The sequence below is a fragment of the Megalopta genalis genome, unplaced genomic scaffold, assembly GCF_051020955.1.
Source record: "Megalopta genalis isolate 19385.01 unplaced genomic scaffold, iyMegGena1_principal scaffold0037, whole genome shotgun sequence".
In the NCBI taxonomy this organism is placed as follows: domain Eukaryota; kingdom Metazoa; phylum Arthropoda; class Insecta; order Hymenoptera; family Halictidae; genus Megalopta; species Megalopta genalis.
In genome coordinates, this window is record NW_027476106.1 from 1,025,505 (window position 1) to 1,042,863 (window position 17,359).

Here is a 17,359-nt window from a genome sequence, read left to right on the forward strand (position 1 = left end):
CGCTTGTTGGCTCGAATAGCCGACGCTGCTTCGAATGCTCGAGTAACTGATTTCGAGACACCCTTTGGTTGACGAGGGCCTTCGCGGTTAGCAGAGCCTCGGGCGGCCGAAGCACAGAGCTCCCGGCGACGATGCGGAGGTCGCGAGTGGTCCCGAGCGGTCGCGAGCCCTGAGCCGACTCGAGCCGAGCGGCTCAGCGTGTGTCGTGCGATTCCCTCGGCTCTCGACTCGGGTCGGCTCGGCTCGCGGCGGCAGTCCGGCAGTCTAGCACGAGCCGCCGCTCAGGAGACACCCGTAGGGGACTTGCTTGTTTCAAGGTAAGCAACAGAACGCACACCTGACGCCTCGTATTATCGCCACCTGTCCGGCCCCTCCGCCTTCTCGCTTACCTGACCCTGCTCAATCTTCCGAATCGAAGTACCTTTTCTCTTGAATTTTTCACAAAAGTGTAACATCGTCGAAGCTTCGGGCATGCCTCTCGGTTCGGCCACTCGATGCTCTCCGCTATCGATCGGTTCTCTCTAACCTTCTTCCTCGACTAATTAGCTCGCACGGATCTTCTCCGCACAGATCCATCGGTACCTGTTGCTCTGCGCGACGCGGGTCTCGTCTGCCGGTATTTTCATCGCGATCGATCGCCGCGGCTCTTCGAGAGCTGACACTCGCGCGCCGTGCTCCCCCGAATGACTAGATCTTTGTCTCCGATAGTCGCGCGTTGTTCGTCTCAAAGAGTTTCCAGATAAATATTATACAGTCGAATGGAAGTCTCTCGACAGCGGTTTCCGAATCGCGAAATTTTCACAGTAATGCATTTAGTGCATTTCACGCTGAAACTACTCGGCTAAACGCGTGTTGCTTCGTTAGAATAACAACGCTCGATTTATTCAGACCTATCGCCAGTGTTTCTATTCGCAGCTCGGTAAAACAGTGTGTTTCAAACGGCAATTAGTAAATAGATATTTTATTCGTTGCAAAGAAACGTTAAGATAATATATTTCAAACGGTAGTTTCATTTGGAGGACATACTCTGAACGTATTCGTGACATAGCTCGGAATATTTTATTTATTTAAATTAGCGTCGTCGAATGAAATATCGTTATTTCACTAAATTGTATATTCTATTTGACCTGTGAATTATGTATCTGTTACTTGAGATAGGCGTTTCAAATATTTTCTCTGGGAAAATTATCCGGACTCTGGTTTATACGTCTTATAATATAATTTATATAAGATATAAAAAAATTGTATATTTTTAATTGTCTTATACAAATTTTATTTCTTATAAACTTTATTAATATAAGAAATAATAAAATAATAAAATCAAGTATCTTATAATATAATTTATATAATTTAATTTATATAACATATAAAAAATTGTATATTTTTAATTATCTTGTACAATTTTTTATATCTTATAAACTTCGTTAATATAAGAATCATCATAAAACGTGATGTAACGAATTTTAGCGCTGCTAAATTTTGCACTCGAGGTGACAAAGGGTTAATAATTAATCGCAGACAAAAAGATTCGAATTATCAATTTCGGATAATCGAGGTGCTACTTGTATCTTTTTATACCGGGATACTTTTCCCGCGAGAATCGGCCAAGTCACGCGCTTCACCGCGACGCGAGAGTTACAAGTTAGTTACAAGTTTACTAGTTGCGCACGTTGCGCAGGTTGTCGAGCCGCCGGAGATACAAGTTTTGCGCGCGCATCGAAAGCCGTTGCACTCGCTCGTATCGGACGCGCGACACCCGTTCGGCCGTATTTATCGCCGGGAAACTCATTCGAACGCGATACGAAATAGACATTGATTAGATCTCGAGAGCTTAGTCACGGCTAATCCGCGAATCCCGCGCTGTCCCGCAGAAAAAAAGAAAAGAAACGAGACTCGTCAAGGTAAACGTATCGAAGCACGTGCAGAAAACAGAAAAGAGACGGCGCTTAAAGTTGTCGATCGAGAAGGAATTGCTTTTTAGACCTCGGCCGATTCGACGGTGGCGTTTGGCGTGGTAAAGGAGCCAATTACTGTACCCTGTTAGCAGCGTTCAGCGGTTCTCGCTGCTAACCGCAACTTTAGCAATTTAAATGACATTTCTTAACGCTCTAAGCTTACCGTCGTGACAGTTGAAATGACAGGCTCTACATTTTTCATTTTCAAATTGTTGAAATTGTGTTGATTTTTTCGGTGGAATTGATCGAATAAATTTCTTAATTTGAACATAAATTACAAAAAAAATGTCACAGAGTCTAGTTGTGTAGTTCTTATAAAACAGTAGATATCAGTCATTTTTAGTGCTTGGTAGGTTTAATTTCAAGGACTTAACTCTTTGAGGTTAGGTATGTCAGGGATAAAAAAAGTGTCCCATCTTTTGGCTTAGTTTTTTCTATGCTTGCTGGAATATATTTTAACCCTTTGCACTCGAATGGCGACTCTGAGGCACCACTAATATTTGTTACATCACCTTTTAGGATAATTTTGATACTAACAAAGTTTACATTTGAAAAATTGTTATCTTCGATTAATTATTAACGCTTTGCACTCAAGTGCAAAAAAATAAAATCACGTTTTAAGATAATTCTTATATTAACGAAGTTTATAAGATATAAAAAATTGTATAAGATAATTAAAAACATATACAATTTTTTATACCTTATATAAATTATATTGTTATATTATATAAATTAAATTATATAAACTATATTATAAGATATTTTATATCTTATATATTTTATTTTTATATCTTATAAAAAATTGTCAAGAGTGTAACTATTGCGCGAGTTCCAGGAATAAATTTTTATATATATATATGCATAAAATGCATTTTCTCATATAATATAGAAACACTGTAAGTCAGAAAAAATGATTTTATATTTTCAGTTGAAATAGCTTCCAGAAAATTTCGCGAATTCGATATCGAAAAATTGGAATAATTTTTGCCTAATTTCAACAAGTAAATAAATAATTGATTGAATTTACGGCGAAACAGTGTAATATTTATATCATATTCGATAAATATAAAATTAATTACGCTTGGAAATGAACGAAAGGCACAGTAATTGGCAAGCCCACAGTAATTCGCTCCACTGCCCTAAACGGCGATAAGTCGACGGGGGGAACAATAATGAATTTTCGGCCGCTTATCAGCGCGAAAATCTTGATGGCTTCATTGATAGCCCCGGCGTTACGCGTTCGCAGATGTTTACACGCTTCGGAACACCCGGTTTTACTCGTGACCTGCCACCTTCCTCGCTTGCCAACTCGTGTTTGTTTGGCCGCTACTTCGAGACTTCGATATTTCTCTTCTTCTTCGCGATGATCAGGGATCGACTGTTAGTTTACCGTTCCGTGGGCGAGTTTTCGGGAAGCGATGAATCAATCAGTTTTTACCGCTGTTGCCTCCGGAACGATTTTCAGAGATTAAAAATAAAAGGCGTGTTTTTCTAGCTGATTTGATTGCACGAAGATTTTCGTATATTTTAGATACGCAAGATTACACGGTTTATAGTAACAGCGTATATTCCGTGGACAATTCTTTATTTTCTTTGCTTTCCAATTGTTTTTAGTGAATTAAATACGAGTTTATTAAATTAAATAATTAATTAAATTAATAAATTAAATTAATAATTATTAATCAAATAATATATAATATATAATAATATTATTATTTTATATTTATTTATTTTATTATTTATATAATAATATTACAATAATATATAATAATATAATATAATTAAATTAATTAATTAATTTATTTCTTTATTAAATTAAATATGAAATTCTGGAAATTATTCTGGAATTGTTATTGTCGTGTTACGTCATTTTCTGAGATTTTAAGTTCACGGAATTCTGCTGTTTCGTTTTCGATTTCGCTTCTAAACGTATTTTCGACGCGTTAAATTCGATTCTTTTTTCTTTTTATTTTTGCGAAAAGCACAGAAGAATTTGTCGATTCGATGAGATCAGGCTCCACGTTTCTTTTCACCTCGGAACCAGCGTTTCCTTGCGAAAAAAACCGCAGAATTTGAAACGGCGTCGTTTCGGTTTTCAATCAATCCAATTATTGGCTAACCTTTACTTTAAGGGTCCACAGATTTTCGGCTCTTTCATGTATATTCCCGTAGATTTTGTCGAGAGAACACGAACAATTCAAGTCCCGAGGCGCGCAAACCATTGATTCGAAAGTTATACGCGTTCGAAGTTGACAAATTTTCAAGCGTCTTTGACAGGTTAGCGCGATGGTGCGCCGCCATTGGCGCGGGCGTAGTTCCATCAGTGGCGCCGCTAGATGGCAGCACAGATGTCGATGAAATTGCTCGCAAAAGCCGCTAGATGGCGACACAAGCACGGATAAATGGTCATTTTCGTGTTTCGATTCTAAATCTATTTGATTCGTCCCCTTTTTAGTATATCTGCGCTGTTATAACAGTGACTCTGGTTTTGTTTTGGTTTTGAACCTGTGAATTTTCTAGTTCTTTGTTTATTTTCCTTTTTTCTTCTCTCTCTCTCTCTCTCTCTCTCTCTCACGCTCTGTCTTTCGTACTCTCTCTCTCTCTCTCTCACGTTCTGTTGTTCGTGCCCTCTCTTTATTCTGGCCAAGCCTCAAAGTATTCTGGAAATCTTGAAATTCGAAAATATGTTTCCATTTTCACTAAAATTACAATTCAAATAGCAGCTACTTCTCCACGACGAGTATACTCGTCGACCACAACAGCCGACTCGGTTGAACGGTTAAATTTCCTCCGGTCTTCGGAAACAACGCGGATCGTTTCTACGGGTTCCTCGGCCGTTAAAACAGTTCAGAGACACTTCTGTTATGATCGAGAAGATCTAATAGGCGTACGCCGACGTAGAAAACGTGTCGCGTTTAAATACCGTTAACTAGAAAGTGGCGTCGCGATTCGCCGCGAGTGGAATGAAATCGTCGCGACGAAACGAAGAAGGAAAAAACGAAAAACGAGGAAAAACGTGAAAATAAGAAGAAGGAAAAATAGAAAAACGGACCGGTGAAAGTGTCGCCGGGACGTCGATGTATATAAAACCGTGAACGACGCCGTCTGTCAGCGTTTTTTTTTTCTTATCGAACCTCGAAAACACTCGAGTACGATCGTTCTCGACTTCTGCCGAGCGAATCGAACGAAAAACTATTAGGAACACATTGACGAGTCGCGTCGCAAAAAATCTAACCTGCAAAGACGAAAACACGGGCTCCATCCAGGATCGTCTCTGACCTCTGGAGATCGTGTTACAAGACAGTTAATGAACGCGATCTAAATTGCGAACTAAATTGCGTCGACTTGAACTATAGTTATACTATTTTAATTATTATTATACTATAGTATTTTTAATAATTATATAATAATTATTAAATTATAAATCTATTTAATTCTTCCACTTTTTAGTAGATCTACGCCCTTGCATTACTGACTCTTTGGTTTTTGTTTTCGTTTTGAACCTGTCAGTCTTGTATTTCTTTCTTTGTTTTTTCTCCCCCCCCTCCCCCCCCTCTCTCTCTCTATCTATCTCACGCTCTGTCTTTCGTGCTCTCTCTCTCTCTCTGTCTTTCGTGCTCTCTCTCTCTCTGTCTTTCGTGCTCTCTCTCTCTCTCTCTCTCTCTCACGCTCTGTCTTTTGCTCTCTCTCTCTCTCTCTCTCTCTCTCACGCTTTGTATTTCGCGCGCTCTCTCTCTCTCTCACGCTGTCTTTTGCTCTCTCTCTCTCTCTCACGCTCTGTCTTTTGCTCTCCCTCCCTCTCTCTCTCTCTCTCTCTCTCTCACGCTCTGTCTTTTGCTCTCTCTCTCTCTCTCTCACGCTCTGTCTTTTGCTCTCTCTCTCTCTCTCTCTCTCTCTCTCTCTCTCTCTCTCACGCTCTGTCTTTTGCTCTCTCTCTCCCTCGCTTTGTCTTTCTCTCTCTCTCTCACGATTTGTCTTTCGCTCTCTCTTTGTCTCTCTCTCTCTCTCTCTCTCTCTCTCTCTTGTTCTTTTCTTCTCCCGTCTCCGTTTCCGATTTATTTTTTCGTAGGCTCGCCCCCGCAGGGACACGGAATCGCCGTTCGTCCTTCGACACGCGAGATGGTATAAATAGATCGGCAATGATTCCAGGCGATTTCCGTACTCGAGTGGCACGCGGTATCTAAATTGATCCTACGCGGAGAATCAGTAGCAATCACTGCGCAATTTTTCTCTATAATTCTTGCCGACTGTGGCCGTCTATAGGACACACGTTGTTACCGCGAACACCGGCGACGATAGAAAACGATTTTCAAAGCGGTTTATCTATCTCTCGGGCAACTCGTGTTCAGTATTAGACCGCGCAATGATTTATGAGAAAGAAACATTATTGTCCGCCTTCCTGTTGCTTACCGTTTTTCAACTATTAGTGTACCGAGCGGTTAAAAGTGACTCGTTCGCGTTGCCTCGTATAAATTACTGTGTATTGAATTCATTTAGATTCCTTCCAATTTTTATATTAACCCTTTGCACTCGACTGGCGACTTCGATTCGCCGTTTAAAAAATTATTACGTAACATTTCAAAATAATTTCAACATTATCAAATTTGTTTGTACTTGAATAACTGTTAACAGTGTAATTGTAGTCGCGAAATTTTATTTCACATATACATGGTGTCCCAAAAATGTCTCGCAATCCGAAAGTAGTGAATTCCCGAGGTCATTCGAAGCAACTTTTTCCTTAGCAAAATTGCGATCCGCGGCTTCGTTTGCGAGTTATTAACGAAAAACATTGACCAATGAGAGGCGAGCTCGGCTGCCTAGCGCTAGGCGACCGCCCCGCGCTAGACGGTCGAGCCAATCGGCGGAACTAGGCTCCGCGCGCTCGTTGGCTGGGCCGCCGCGCGCCAGCCGAGCTCGCCTCTTATTGGTCAGTGTCTTTTCGTTGATAACTCGTAAACGAAGCCTCGGAGAAAATTTTCGCACAGGAAAAAGTTGCTTCAAATGACCTCGGGAACCTCCCGTTTCCGGATTACGAGACATTTTTGGGACAGAATAATGAAGAAAAAATGCGACGTTGGTACCACGCCTCTTGGCGTTAATTATTGATCTGTGTAGCAAAATTCTACGGCAAATTGAAGGGATACTTCAACTATTTAGCTGTTCCAGAAGAAATGCAAGAATATAAAAGTTTCGTAATATTTATATAAATATATTATATATTTATTATATATTATATATTATTATATATAATATATTATATATTTATATAATATATTATATAAAAGTTTCGTATTTCGCAGCCGAAGTCCAATTCCTAGCTGCAGGGCCTAATAAATAAATAACAACGATCTTCCTACGATCATAAATAATGCGTGTTCGGCTCATCGTTCAGTGTTGCGTTTCAACGTTAGAACGCGAAACGAGGATACGAGAGGAAGCGGACGTTTCGACGAAGCGTCGTCGCCTGCCTGCGATGATTCGCTAATTGACGAATTCGTCGAGTTTCCCCGTCGGCGTACAAGCTGCCGCCCGGCATGGCAGCATGAATTGAGCGTTACGTTGCCGCCTGGTCCCGTTCATGCGCACAGATGGCTATCTCGTGAAATTACATTAGAGCGCGCGAGGCGTTCGTTAATTAACGAAAGGTCGCGTTCAAGCGCGGGACTCCGTGCCGCGCGCGGCTCCGGGCTCGGACGAACCGCCTCGTCTGAGCGCGAACTTCTCGCGAATTCCGTCGTCGATGCCACCTTTCTGTCACTCTCTCGCAACCGCCGATTCCCCCGGCAATCGATGCCCGGCATAAACCCCGATGCAAATTCATTCGCACTAACTAGCCGCGCCACGAGCGCCGCCTCGCAAATGCGAACACCGATACACATTCGCGAAAGCTTTATCGACGGACAAGTAGACTGCACGCTTCGAAATCAACAACGTAATTTTGTTCTATTTAATATTACAGCCGAGGCTTCGTTTTTGTAAACGTTTGCGAAATATCGCCGTGAATATACGCGGACGAGATAGAATTCAGTGAGCGTGAGAGAGAGAGAGAGAGAGAGAGAGAGAGAGAGAGAGAGAGAGAGAGAGAGAGAGAGAGAGAGAGAGCAGAAGACAGAGCGTGAGAGAGAGAGAGAGAGAGAGCAGAAGACAGAGCGTGAGAGAGAGAGAGAGAGAGCAGAAGACAGAGCGTGAGAGAGAGAGAGAGAGAGAGAGAGAGAGATCGGAAAAAGAGATACGGCGAACGCGAGAGAGAGAGAGAAAGAGAGAGAGAGAGAGAGAGATCGGAAAAAAAGATACGGCGAACGCGAGAGAGAGAGAGAGAGAGATCGGAAAAAGAGATACGACGAACGCGAGAGATTCGAACGATAACCGCTTGTCGGCCGATCTCCGCGTGTTCCGTCGCTGCAACGATGGACAAAGTATTCGATAAATTATGGTCGGGGAACAATTCCATCGATTATAGCGCGTTTCACGAAACCGCGTCGTCGCGCGATCAATTAGCGTTCGCGGGTCCCGTCGAAAATGTCCTGTGGCTAGGATAAGTATAGATTATTTATTACCGTGGTCTCTCGATGAAGGCGACGAACTTTGACAGAAGAAATAAGACCTTCTTACTATTCTTTAACTTTTCTATTCTAATCTAACTATTTTCTTAAAATATTGGATCTCTGAAAGCACAGATTTCATTAAAAAAGCGTAACATAACAAAACCGCACGTGTACCATAACCTGCAATTACGTATCCGTTGCTGCGAGCTAAATACTCTGGACGTTTCGATTGCTGCGTGTCAAGATTGACATAACCCATTTTCTTTTAAAATACACACACACACACACACACACACACACAATTATGATTAAGACACGACAGGGTAGGTATATCTACTCCGCGATCATGCGTGTTCGCGCCGGCTCGTCAAGAACTGCGCCGTATAGGTTAAGGTACGTAGTTCGGTAAAGCACCGCTCTCTACCGTACATTACTATGTATAGTAAAAATCTACGCGCCAAAAACTACGTTAGCAAATAATATTTGAGGTTAGACGATAGCGACAGTGTACGCGTATAAATAATTTGCAAGGACCGAAGACAAAAAAAAGATAGTGTCACGAAGTGTGGAGCATAAATAAATAATACAAATAATAAAATATTCTCTCTAATAATAATACAAGTGGAATAAAATATTCTCGCGAAGCAAAATTGCTCGACAGCTTTACAACATTTTAGCACAAAACTGGAATAAATATTGTATTCGTTGCGAGTGTAAAAAAATCGACAATTTGATGCCAAATAAATTACAGATTCCCGTGGAAATATACTCGACGGATGTCTCGTAGAAATGCGACTGCGGGAAATCTGTTTTCGCCGAGCAGAAACTTTGTTATGCTAAAATCGACTGAGCTCGCGTGAAGCAATGCTTTCGGATCGCATTGGCCGTGCGCTTTAGCAACGTTTCCTAGTTTCCCTGATTGAAATATCGCGGCGCATAAACTCGCGAAGGAGAGACGAGCGCGCGCGGCTCGCATACTAACACGGCTGTGCACACGCGTCGAACCTTGGTCGCCGCGGCACCGATATCAGAGTCAATCAATTTCTTTTCTGTTCCGCGCGGAACGCTATAAATAATGTGTCCCGCTGATTTATGCTGATACGCGAGCTGGCAATCGTACGGAGGCTCGTCGAAATCGTGTTGGGCGCCCTTTTGTCGTTCATTTCTACTTCGGTATATTATACCGATAAATTGTCGATTCTCGATTCGATAGACCGATTTTCACGAAACAAAATCGAACAGGTTTTTGTTTTTCCGCGACAGTAATTTTCGCGGGCGGAGAAGTAAATAAATAAATCGTCTCAGAGAAATTGAAATTAAGCGAAACCTTTTTCATTGATTCTCGTCGAAAGGAAATTGCAATTTATTCCACTGGGTACCCCGAAAGTTACTCGAAAAAGGTTACCGAGAGGTTCTTGAGGCCATTCGAAGTAACTTTTTCCTTTACAAAAATTTTCTCCGACGCACCGTTAACGAGTTATTGACGAAAAACACTGACCAATGAGAGACGAGCTCGAGGAGGCGCGCGGTGGCCGAGCCAACGAGCGCGCGAAGCCCAGTCCCGCTGATTGGCGCGGGACGCTTCGCGCCAACTGCTCTCGCGTCTGATTGGTCGCTGTTTTTCGTTAATAACTCGTTAACGGCGCCTCGGAGAGAATGATCTCAGGAATCTCATTTCCCGATTTTGAGTAACTTTTGGAGCACCCTGTATTAGAATGTTTTTCTGAAATCTGTAAATCATTTTGCAGTTTATTCTTGTCATCCGCGGACGTCTAAAAAGTAATAAACAATTTTATCGACAACGGAATTGCTCTACTATTTAAAGAAACAATTTTCTGTTTCGAAATTCGTCTCGAAAAATCCGCGAAACGATAATCCCTTTATTTGCTTCATGCGAAACTATTATAATATAATATTAACATTAAATAATATATAATATTAATAATATATTAAATAATATTATAATAAACCATTATATACTACCGAGCGATGCGAAACAAAATTTTAACGAATCCGCTCACGATTGCGTCACTCATTTTGTAATCGGCGCCGGCAGGCTATAAATTCAAGCGGAAGTTCCGTGGGTTCTGCTGAAAATGGAGAGACAAAAAAAGAGAGAAGAAGAAGAAGCCGCGTGTTAATGAGAGCGACAGCGAAACGTGACCTCCTAATTGTCCCGAGCTACCGACACCGAAACGCCATCGTCCGCCGCTGGCGAAGCGAAAACCGTGGACGAATAAATTTGCATTTTAAAGTTAAATGTCAAGGTACTGGTTTCGTTGTCTCATTGAAAAATCAACGATAATGCCAGGCAACGGGCACGGCATGTGTCCGCCGCGAGTTTCGCGCACGCGGCAACCTGTTTCTCTTAACCTGTTACAAAGGAAAAAAGAGACGAGTTAACTCGTCGTCCGCCCATATACATGTACACTGCCGATAATTTCGTTCGTCCGACGGTGCGAGTATGCGCGCGCTTAATTTCGTCATTATTATATATCAATGAGCTCCGTGAATCGCCACCCGCGTGCGTGCGTGCGTACGTGCGTGCACGAAATATGCTGCGGATCGTTTGTAATACTCGTACAACCCCCTGACACTGGTGGCCGGGTCATCCTTGACCCGAATTCACAAACGACTCGCATAGTTCGCTTTCTAATTGCGATTCGATTGAATCCGCGATTGCGTGCACAGTGTTGCGGAAAAATTGGTCGCGGGTCGATTCTGACCCGGGCGTAGGTTCCTAAGGGGTTACGAAAAAGTAACCCGAAAATCGACTGGGTTAGCTAAATTGTCGCGACGGTAATCGTTTGCAATCCCGACGAAAATGTATGTCTCTATGAAATTAACGAAACGATTTGTTTTGCTGTGAACAGGTTTGAAAATAGCTGTGTTACATGGTTGTGATTTAATTAACTTTGTTTTGATCGGAGGAGACCGCGAGAAAGACGCGGATGGTGGCGTGCGTCGTTATTAGTCGATCACTTTTTTTTTCTTAGCCGCGTTTAATAGTCTCTTTGCTAATCCTTCGTTCGGAAACGACGCTGCGCGACACGGTCGACCGGATAATCGAACGAATCGCTTTTTAAACTCGGCATTAATTAGATACGCGTTCAATGCCGCCGGAGCCTTCCCAAGAATCGCGATCTAACCTGTCATCGGGGAATCGTCGTTTTTCATCGTCGAGCAGGAGTTTATTCGTCCTCTTTGCAGTCAACCATTTTCTTAACAATTGCATGGAAATCTGTGCTGTTCTAAATAGCGTTGTGCAGTCATACGCTTGTCTTCCACCTTTATTTATAACTTCTTCCTCGACATAAACATTACTAGGTTACCCGCTGCTACTGTTTTTTTAAACGAATGCGTTGCTTAACGATCCGGTTTGCATGAGCGAATTCAGTGAGAAAAATGTACGAATGAATTTTTGCTTGTCGATCAATAGTTTCTTAAATTAACAATACGATAGTTCCGTAAACAATAGAGAACTATTTTCACCCCTTGAATATAAGTACATGCGTACATAATGGCTACCGAAAAAGTACGCGTCGAATTTATAGTTCTGGAAAGTTTTAACAGGATGATAGAAAATCATCGGCTGTGTGAATGAAATTGTTACAATCGTCGAAATTATTGCTGTACTTGAACTAGCACAATGATAATCGCTTATCGTTCAGCGTTGAATTTAAAACAGTTATTGAACGTTAACAAGGTAACGTGTTTTTTTGTCTGTCCTTTCTGTGTATCTCGTGCATATTTCCGTCCTAACGAGAACGAGAGAATGGAAGAAATTTAATTGCTAACACTGTCGATTAAGAATGGTAATTTCACGAGACAATGGCACACGCTAACGGTTTGAAGAAAAGCGTCGACGCGCACGGTCCCGCTTAAGTTTACTCGGCTGGTACCAACAGTTTTCTAAAGCTGATAATTGGGCATGAAAATTATTTCCATCGCTTCTTTCAATTAACACTGTCCCGATAACATGTCCACGACATTCGTCGTAAATACTGAAGATGGAAGCTCGTTTACAGAAGCCTCTGTATCGCGCTGCAATGTACATAACCTCACATTCGTTTCACTAACGCCGCTTCATCCAACGATTGTGCATGCGCAAATTCAAATATCGCTTTTCATTAACCGTTGCATATGCTGTTCTTCGTTAAAACCCCCTTAGTTACCAACTTCTAACTCATATTCTAATCAAACGACACTGTTCTATATAAATTTGTTTCTCACCGTTAATTGATAAACTTATCGATTGTTACAGTGAATGAACAAGAGAAGATGCCTGGCCACCGTCAGCCTAACACCCTGGAGGGGCTTAGCTTGGGACGCGTGTGTCAACAACTCGACGGGACGTGCCGAAGGCTGCAGGTGCTTTCGCAGGAGTCATCGGCAGCACAAGTTCTGGCTTATGCGAAGCAAAATATCAGGCCGTACTACATAAATGCCCTACCGGCGCGTTTGCGGTCTCAAGTCATCGAAGAGACTTCCAAGATGCTGTATGGACCAGCATCCGATGGATCGACTTTGATTTCTGGACCAGCTCCCCTGTATCTACTAGCCCTGCTTTTAGGACACGACATAAAGCAGTTGAAAGTGTATCTGTGTTGCTACTACGGATGCAGCCATCAGACGTCGCTGTTAAAGCTGCTCGCGACCGAAGGAATTGGGCTAGAATCTCTGAAGTTGGCCCGTTCTGCTTTGCTCAGATTAGATTGTAAACTATTGAAATCTGCTCTGATGAACATGAAGAACCTGATAAGTTTGTCTCTTCGGAATATAGCCAGTGATGCCGTGCTCCAAGTTGTGGGAAAAGCTTGTCCAAAATTGGTTGTTTTGGACGTTGCTTGTTCCAGACAAGTCACGGATGTAGGATTGAAGCAATTGCTGTTGCAAGTAGAGATTAGAGATAAAATGCCTCATGCGGCTATGCAAGAAGCCACCAGTTGGTCCAGATTAAAAATGCTATTGTCAAAATTGAAAATGAGGAACTCTAAGTCGGAGAAAAAAGAGAAACAAGGCGTACTGTTGGAGTATTATGAAAGCAGAAACCCTCTTTGTGATACACTCAGAGTACTTAATGTCGCTAACACTGGTGTGACCAGTGCAGGTGTATTGTTGGCTCTGGTGCACGTGCCAAGATTGGAATCCTTGGCAGAATACTGTCACATGGGAAGAGTGGTAGAAATTATGAACAAAGGACTCATCGGATTCAAAACTCCGTTTAGTTTGACTCAAGCGAGAAGTTGCAGAACCACACCAATACGTTTGGAGCTTTTGGCACAGGCATGCCCGAAAGTGGAAAAACTACATATCTCTGAGCCGCACCACTCCCCAGAAGCATTGCGACTGTTTCCTTATGTTACTTCTTTAAGTGTCCGCAATATTCCATCCCAAGAAGAATGGTTGGAAGGATTCTACGCCTATCTACGCACAAACGGTCACAATTTACACGAACTCAATCTCAGAATTAATCAAAACGAGAATCCTATTCAGGTGGACTTGAAAGAAATTTTCAACAGCTGTAATAATCTCAGAATATTCACTAGCGACGGTTCTAACATAATTTGGTCGGAAGGATCCGATCCTCCTCCTCTTAAGTACTTAAAGAGAGTCAAATTAGGACGCACAGTGAGTGCTGTAGCAATTACCAAAATCTTTCTGTTAGCGCCGGAATTAACAGCGTTACATGTTCACAGTTGTTTCGATCTCACGAACGAACACTTAGAAAAGTTGTTAGGTGTGTCCGCGAAGCCAAAAAATCCGCGAAAGTCTGACAAATGTGAAAATAGTCTAGTGCAGAACCTAACATGCTTTTACATATACGAGGCTAGCAAAGTGTCTGCGTCCACTGTGCTGAATATGTTTCAACATTGCAAGAGACTGAGAAGAATTGGAAATTTAGCGAACTGGGGGTTGGACTGCGAAGGTATTATAATGTTAAGAACAACGCTGATCCGGACGAATCTGGATGTGGATTTGTGCCCGGGAGAGCATTGGTTCTGGAGCAATTGTATCCAGTGATGTTTCCTATATATTCTGTATGGATACGTTAGACGATCCGTGCAGCTCCGATAATGTTTGGTTCACGATAATAGGTTGCTATATCATTCGAATCTATTGCACTCTGATAGACTGTAAATTTGTCAGTATTAAAAGGTATCTTAATAAATATAAGGCAATTTATATTTGGAAAAAGTGCAAGGAAACGTTCATTGCATAGTAAATGTACATCGACATAAAAGTCTAGCAACAGTAATTGGTCACCTTACTATCTGCGTTCAATTGTACGCCTTTCATTATTATACGATAATGATGTACTGAATATAATATAAAGAAGAAGAAGAAGAAGAAGAAGTATATTTTTATGCCATGTTATGATAACTTTCTAAACAGTCGGGCTCTTGGTATTATTTGGTAACCAAACTCGAGTAACCTGGATACCCGTGTATCTATCAAGAGTTCTACGGCAACATACTGTTCTAACAAGAAAATCAAATTTTTTATGCAAACTCATGTGCCACGAACACCATTAATTATTCATCTAACCGAATGCCAGTAATTGAACAGACTTCAGACTTGTAAATTGTACAACTACTTTTTAATTGTCTATAGCTAAGTACTTAAAGAAGAATCGAAATAAAGAAAAATCTTAATTTCTATTGTAACGATTAACTGCAATATGAATTTTATATATGTATACATGTAATATTAGGTATATACGTATAGAAATATATTCTCATTGAATTTCAAATTAATACGACACGGACTACGCATGTGTATCGTAACTTTGGAATACAATAAAGAATCGTTTTCGAAGTACCAGTGAATCGTTTGATTACTTAATACAGTGTGACCGATCGAATCGCGAAGAAACTTACCTCGATTAAGCCGTGAGCTTGCAACAGAAGATTAATCAACTTCGTGTCCGTCTGGAAAATCTTGTACGTCATGTGCAATTGCTTCGCAGGTGGATCTTCCGGGGGAGTGGCTAAGGCGGAGCATCTGGAAAACAATTAGTCGTTCTAACGTGTGTCGCATCGATCAGATAATAAAAGGATAGACGATATCTTTCAGCGACTCACTTGAAGCGTAAAATTGATGTTTTGTTTCCGGTTGGTCCGTTCAACAGCCATTCGTTGTGTGGCGGAATTTTGTCCTTCGTTGTGCTGCAAAAATCACGCAAACCATTACGCGCGCCACATTTTCCCGGTACTGAAGGCGGCAAATTTGAAACAACCGAGGCCAAGAGAGCAGAGACACCTAGATGATCTCGTTCCGTATCGTAGCGCCATCGCGCGAGTACCCGGCGTCGGTAAAGCAGAAATCCCTAAATAGTGGCGGTAATTTTCGAAGCGATTAAAGAAAATTTAATTCTCGACACATCGACGTGTATTACGATAACGTTATAGAGCCGTTTCAGCGGAATATATAGAAATTGAAAAGTAAAAAATCAAAAATATACGCGTACAATTATTATTTACGGTGCTTTTAAAATGGCGCGAAATTTAATTTCACTTCTCCGCGATTCTTATTTAGGGCGATCGGGATAAAAAGCGAGCCGGTGGAATAGACAAAGTGAAACTCGGGAATTAGTTACGGCGAGTTGAGTCACAACTCTGTTGCGGATAGAATGCAATTATCGCGGTCCCGGCTGGCTGAGTCATATTAAAATAAATAGTATGGCTACCGAGCTTTATTTTTAGCTTTTTTGGAATTTCACGGCGGAGCGATTAATTTTTATTCGAGTCCAGAGAATTTGGGCAATTATTGTAAACATCTGCAGCGCGGTGTTGACTTTCGAAGATTATTTACGATTCGCTGATTTCTCTCAATTAGTTCGGGTACGCAGCTTATCTGTTATTCGAATCATCTTTTTAGATCTAATTTTTCCAGGTGGGAGTAACATGGAAATATTTGTGCAATTCTATATTTAAAAAAAATATATATATATTTTATTATATATTTTATTATTATTATTATATATATAATAATATATATATATATAATTATTATTATTATATATATATGTTATCTTCAGTGCACAGTAAATTAGTTTTGACATTCTATTGTGACAAGAAAAGAGTTATGGTTGCGCAGTGAAATTTGCATTAAAATCTGCGCTTGCATGCAAAACAGTCTGTTCCAGATTTGTTCGAGAAACGGTGTCAGCGTATTTAACGGCGAGTAAAAAAAAAATAACAGAAAAGAATATTCATTCGACTGGAATGTTACATAATTCCATGGGGATAGTTAAGAGGGCGATCAAGGAATAATTGAACAGTATGCAATGCGTCGTACAATTGGCGATATTTAGCAACAGATTGACGATATTTATCGAATCTGTTTACATAAGTTGTGTGCGCTTAGTAAGGTCATTGTAAGCCGTGTTTGCTGACATTGCCGATTACCAAGTTTCAAGAAAACGTTTGCCGAGAATCAATACAAGTAGTTCGTAAAACGTTTACCGCGGTCAACGTGGAGAAAATTCTATGGAGTACTAAATATTTCAGCCGAACAAACTTTTATCCTTATTTTTACACACGGTGAAAGTAAAAGTTGCATTTATTAATAAACGATTAACTTTTCACCCTCGTCGATGTATTTTCGTTCTTCGATGTGAATGGAGCTTTTAGAATACGTTGATCTCTCATCTTGCAGGTTATGTCAAGGTAATTTTTGAACTCTGAGAAGTCGGTGTGAAAATAGAGAGACTAAAATCACTGGAAAATGAATTTCTAATATCTTCGTGATTTTTTAGTTTAACTATTGAATCTCAAGAAGCCAAGATGAAAATGTAGTCTGAAATTATTAGGAATTGAAATGTTAATGTCTCCGGTATATTTTACCCTGCCACAT

The 17,359-nt window shown here is 41.1% G+C and overlaps 2 protein-coding genes across 8 annotated transcripts in view; one reads left to right on the forward strand and one right to left on the reverse strand.

Annotated features, from left to right (window-relative positions):
• Positions 1 to 17,359, reverse strand: part of TTLL5 (Tubulin tyrosine ligase-like 5) — an 86,283-nt gene that overhangs the window by 27,741 nt on the left and 41,183 nt on the right. For both annotated transcript variants that reach the window (XM_033472113.2, XM_033472115.2), the window contains exons 3-4: positions 15,586 to 15,669; positions 15,382 to 15,505 (exon numbers count right to left, since the gene is read on the reverse strand). In XM_033472113.2, the coding sequence (XP_033328004.1) occupies positions 15,382 to 15,505; positions 15,586 to 15,669 (208 nt within the window). The remainder of the gene's footprint in view (positions 1 to 15,381; positions 15,506 to 15,585; positions 15,670 to 17,359) is intronic.
• LOC117221295 (uncharacterized) lies at positions 164 to 15,322 on the forward strand. 6 transcript variants are annotated; one of them, XM_033472119.2, is made up of 2 exons: positions 164 to 317; positions 12,765 to 15,322. In XM_033472119.2, the coding sequence occupies exon 2, from the start codon at positions 12,782 to 12,784 to the stop codon at positions 14,522 to 14,524; it is 1,743 nt and encodes a 580-aa protein (XP_033328010.2). In that variant the 5' UTR covers positions 164 to 317; positions 12,765 to 12,781; the 3' UTR covers positions 14,525 to 15,322. The 6 variants fall into 6 exon arrangements, with proteins under 6 accessions (XP_033328010.2, XP_033328014.2, XP_033328009.2 ...); XM_033472123.2 differs by lacking the exon at positions 164 to 317 and adding an exon at positions 8,874 to 8,893; XM_033472118.2 differs by lacking the exon at positions 164 to 317 and adding an exon at positions 10,173 to 10,767.

Coding starts and splice junctions, on each gene's coding strand:
- LOC117221295 (XM_033472118.2), top strand. CDS start 10,641: ATGAGAGCGACAGCGAAACGTGACCTCCTAATTGTCCCGAGCTACCGA. Junction 10,768..12,764: donor TTTTAAAGTTAAATGTCAAG/GTACTGGTTTCG, acceptor CGATTGTTACAG/TGAATGAACAAGAGAAGATG.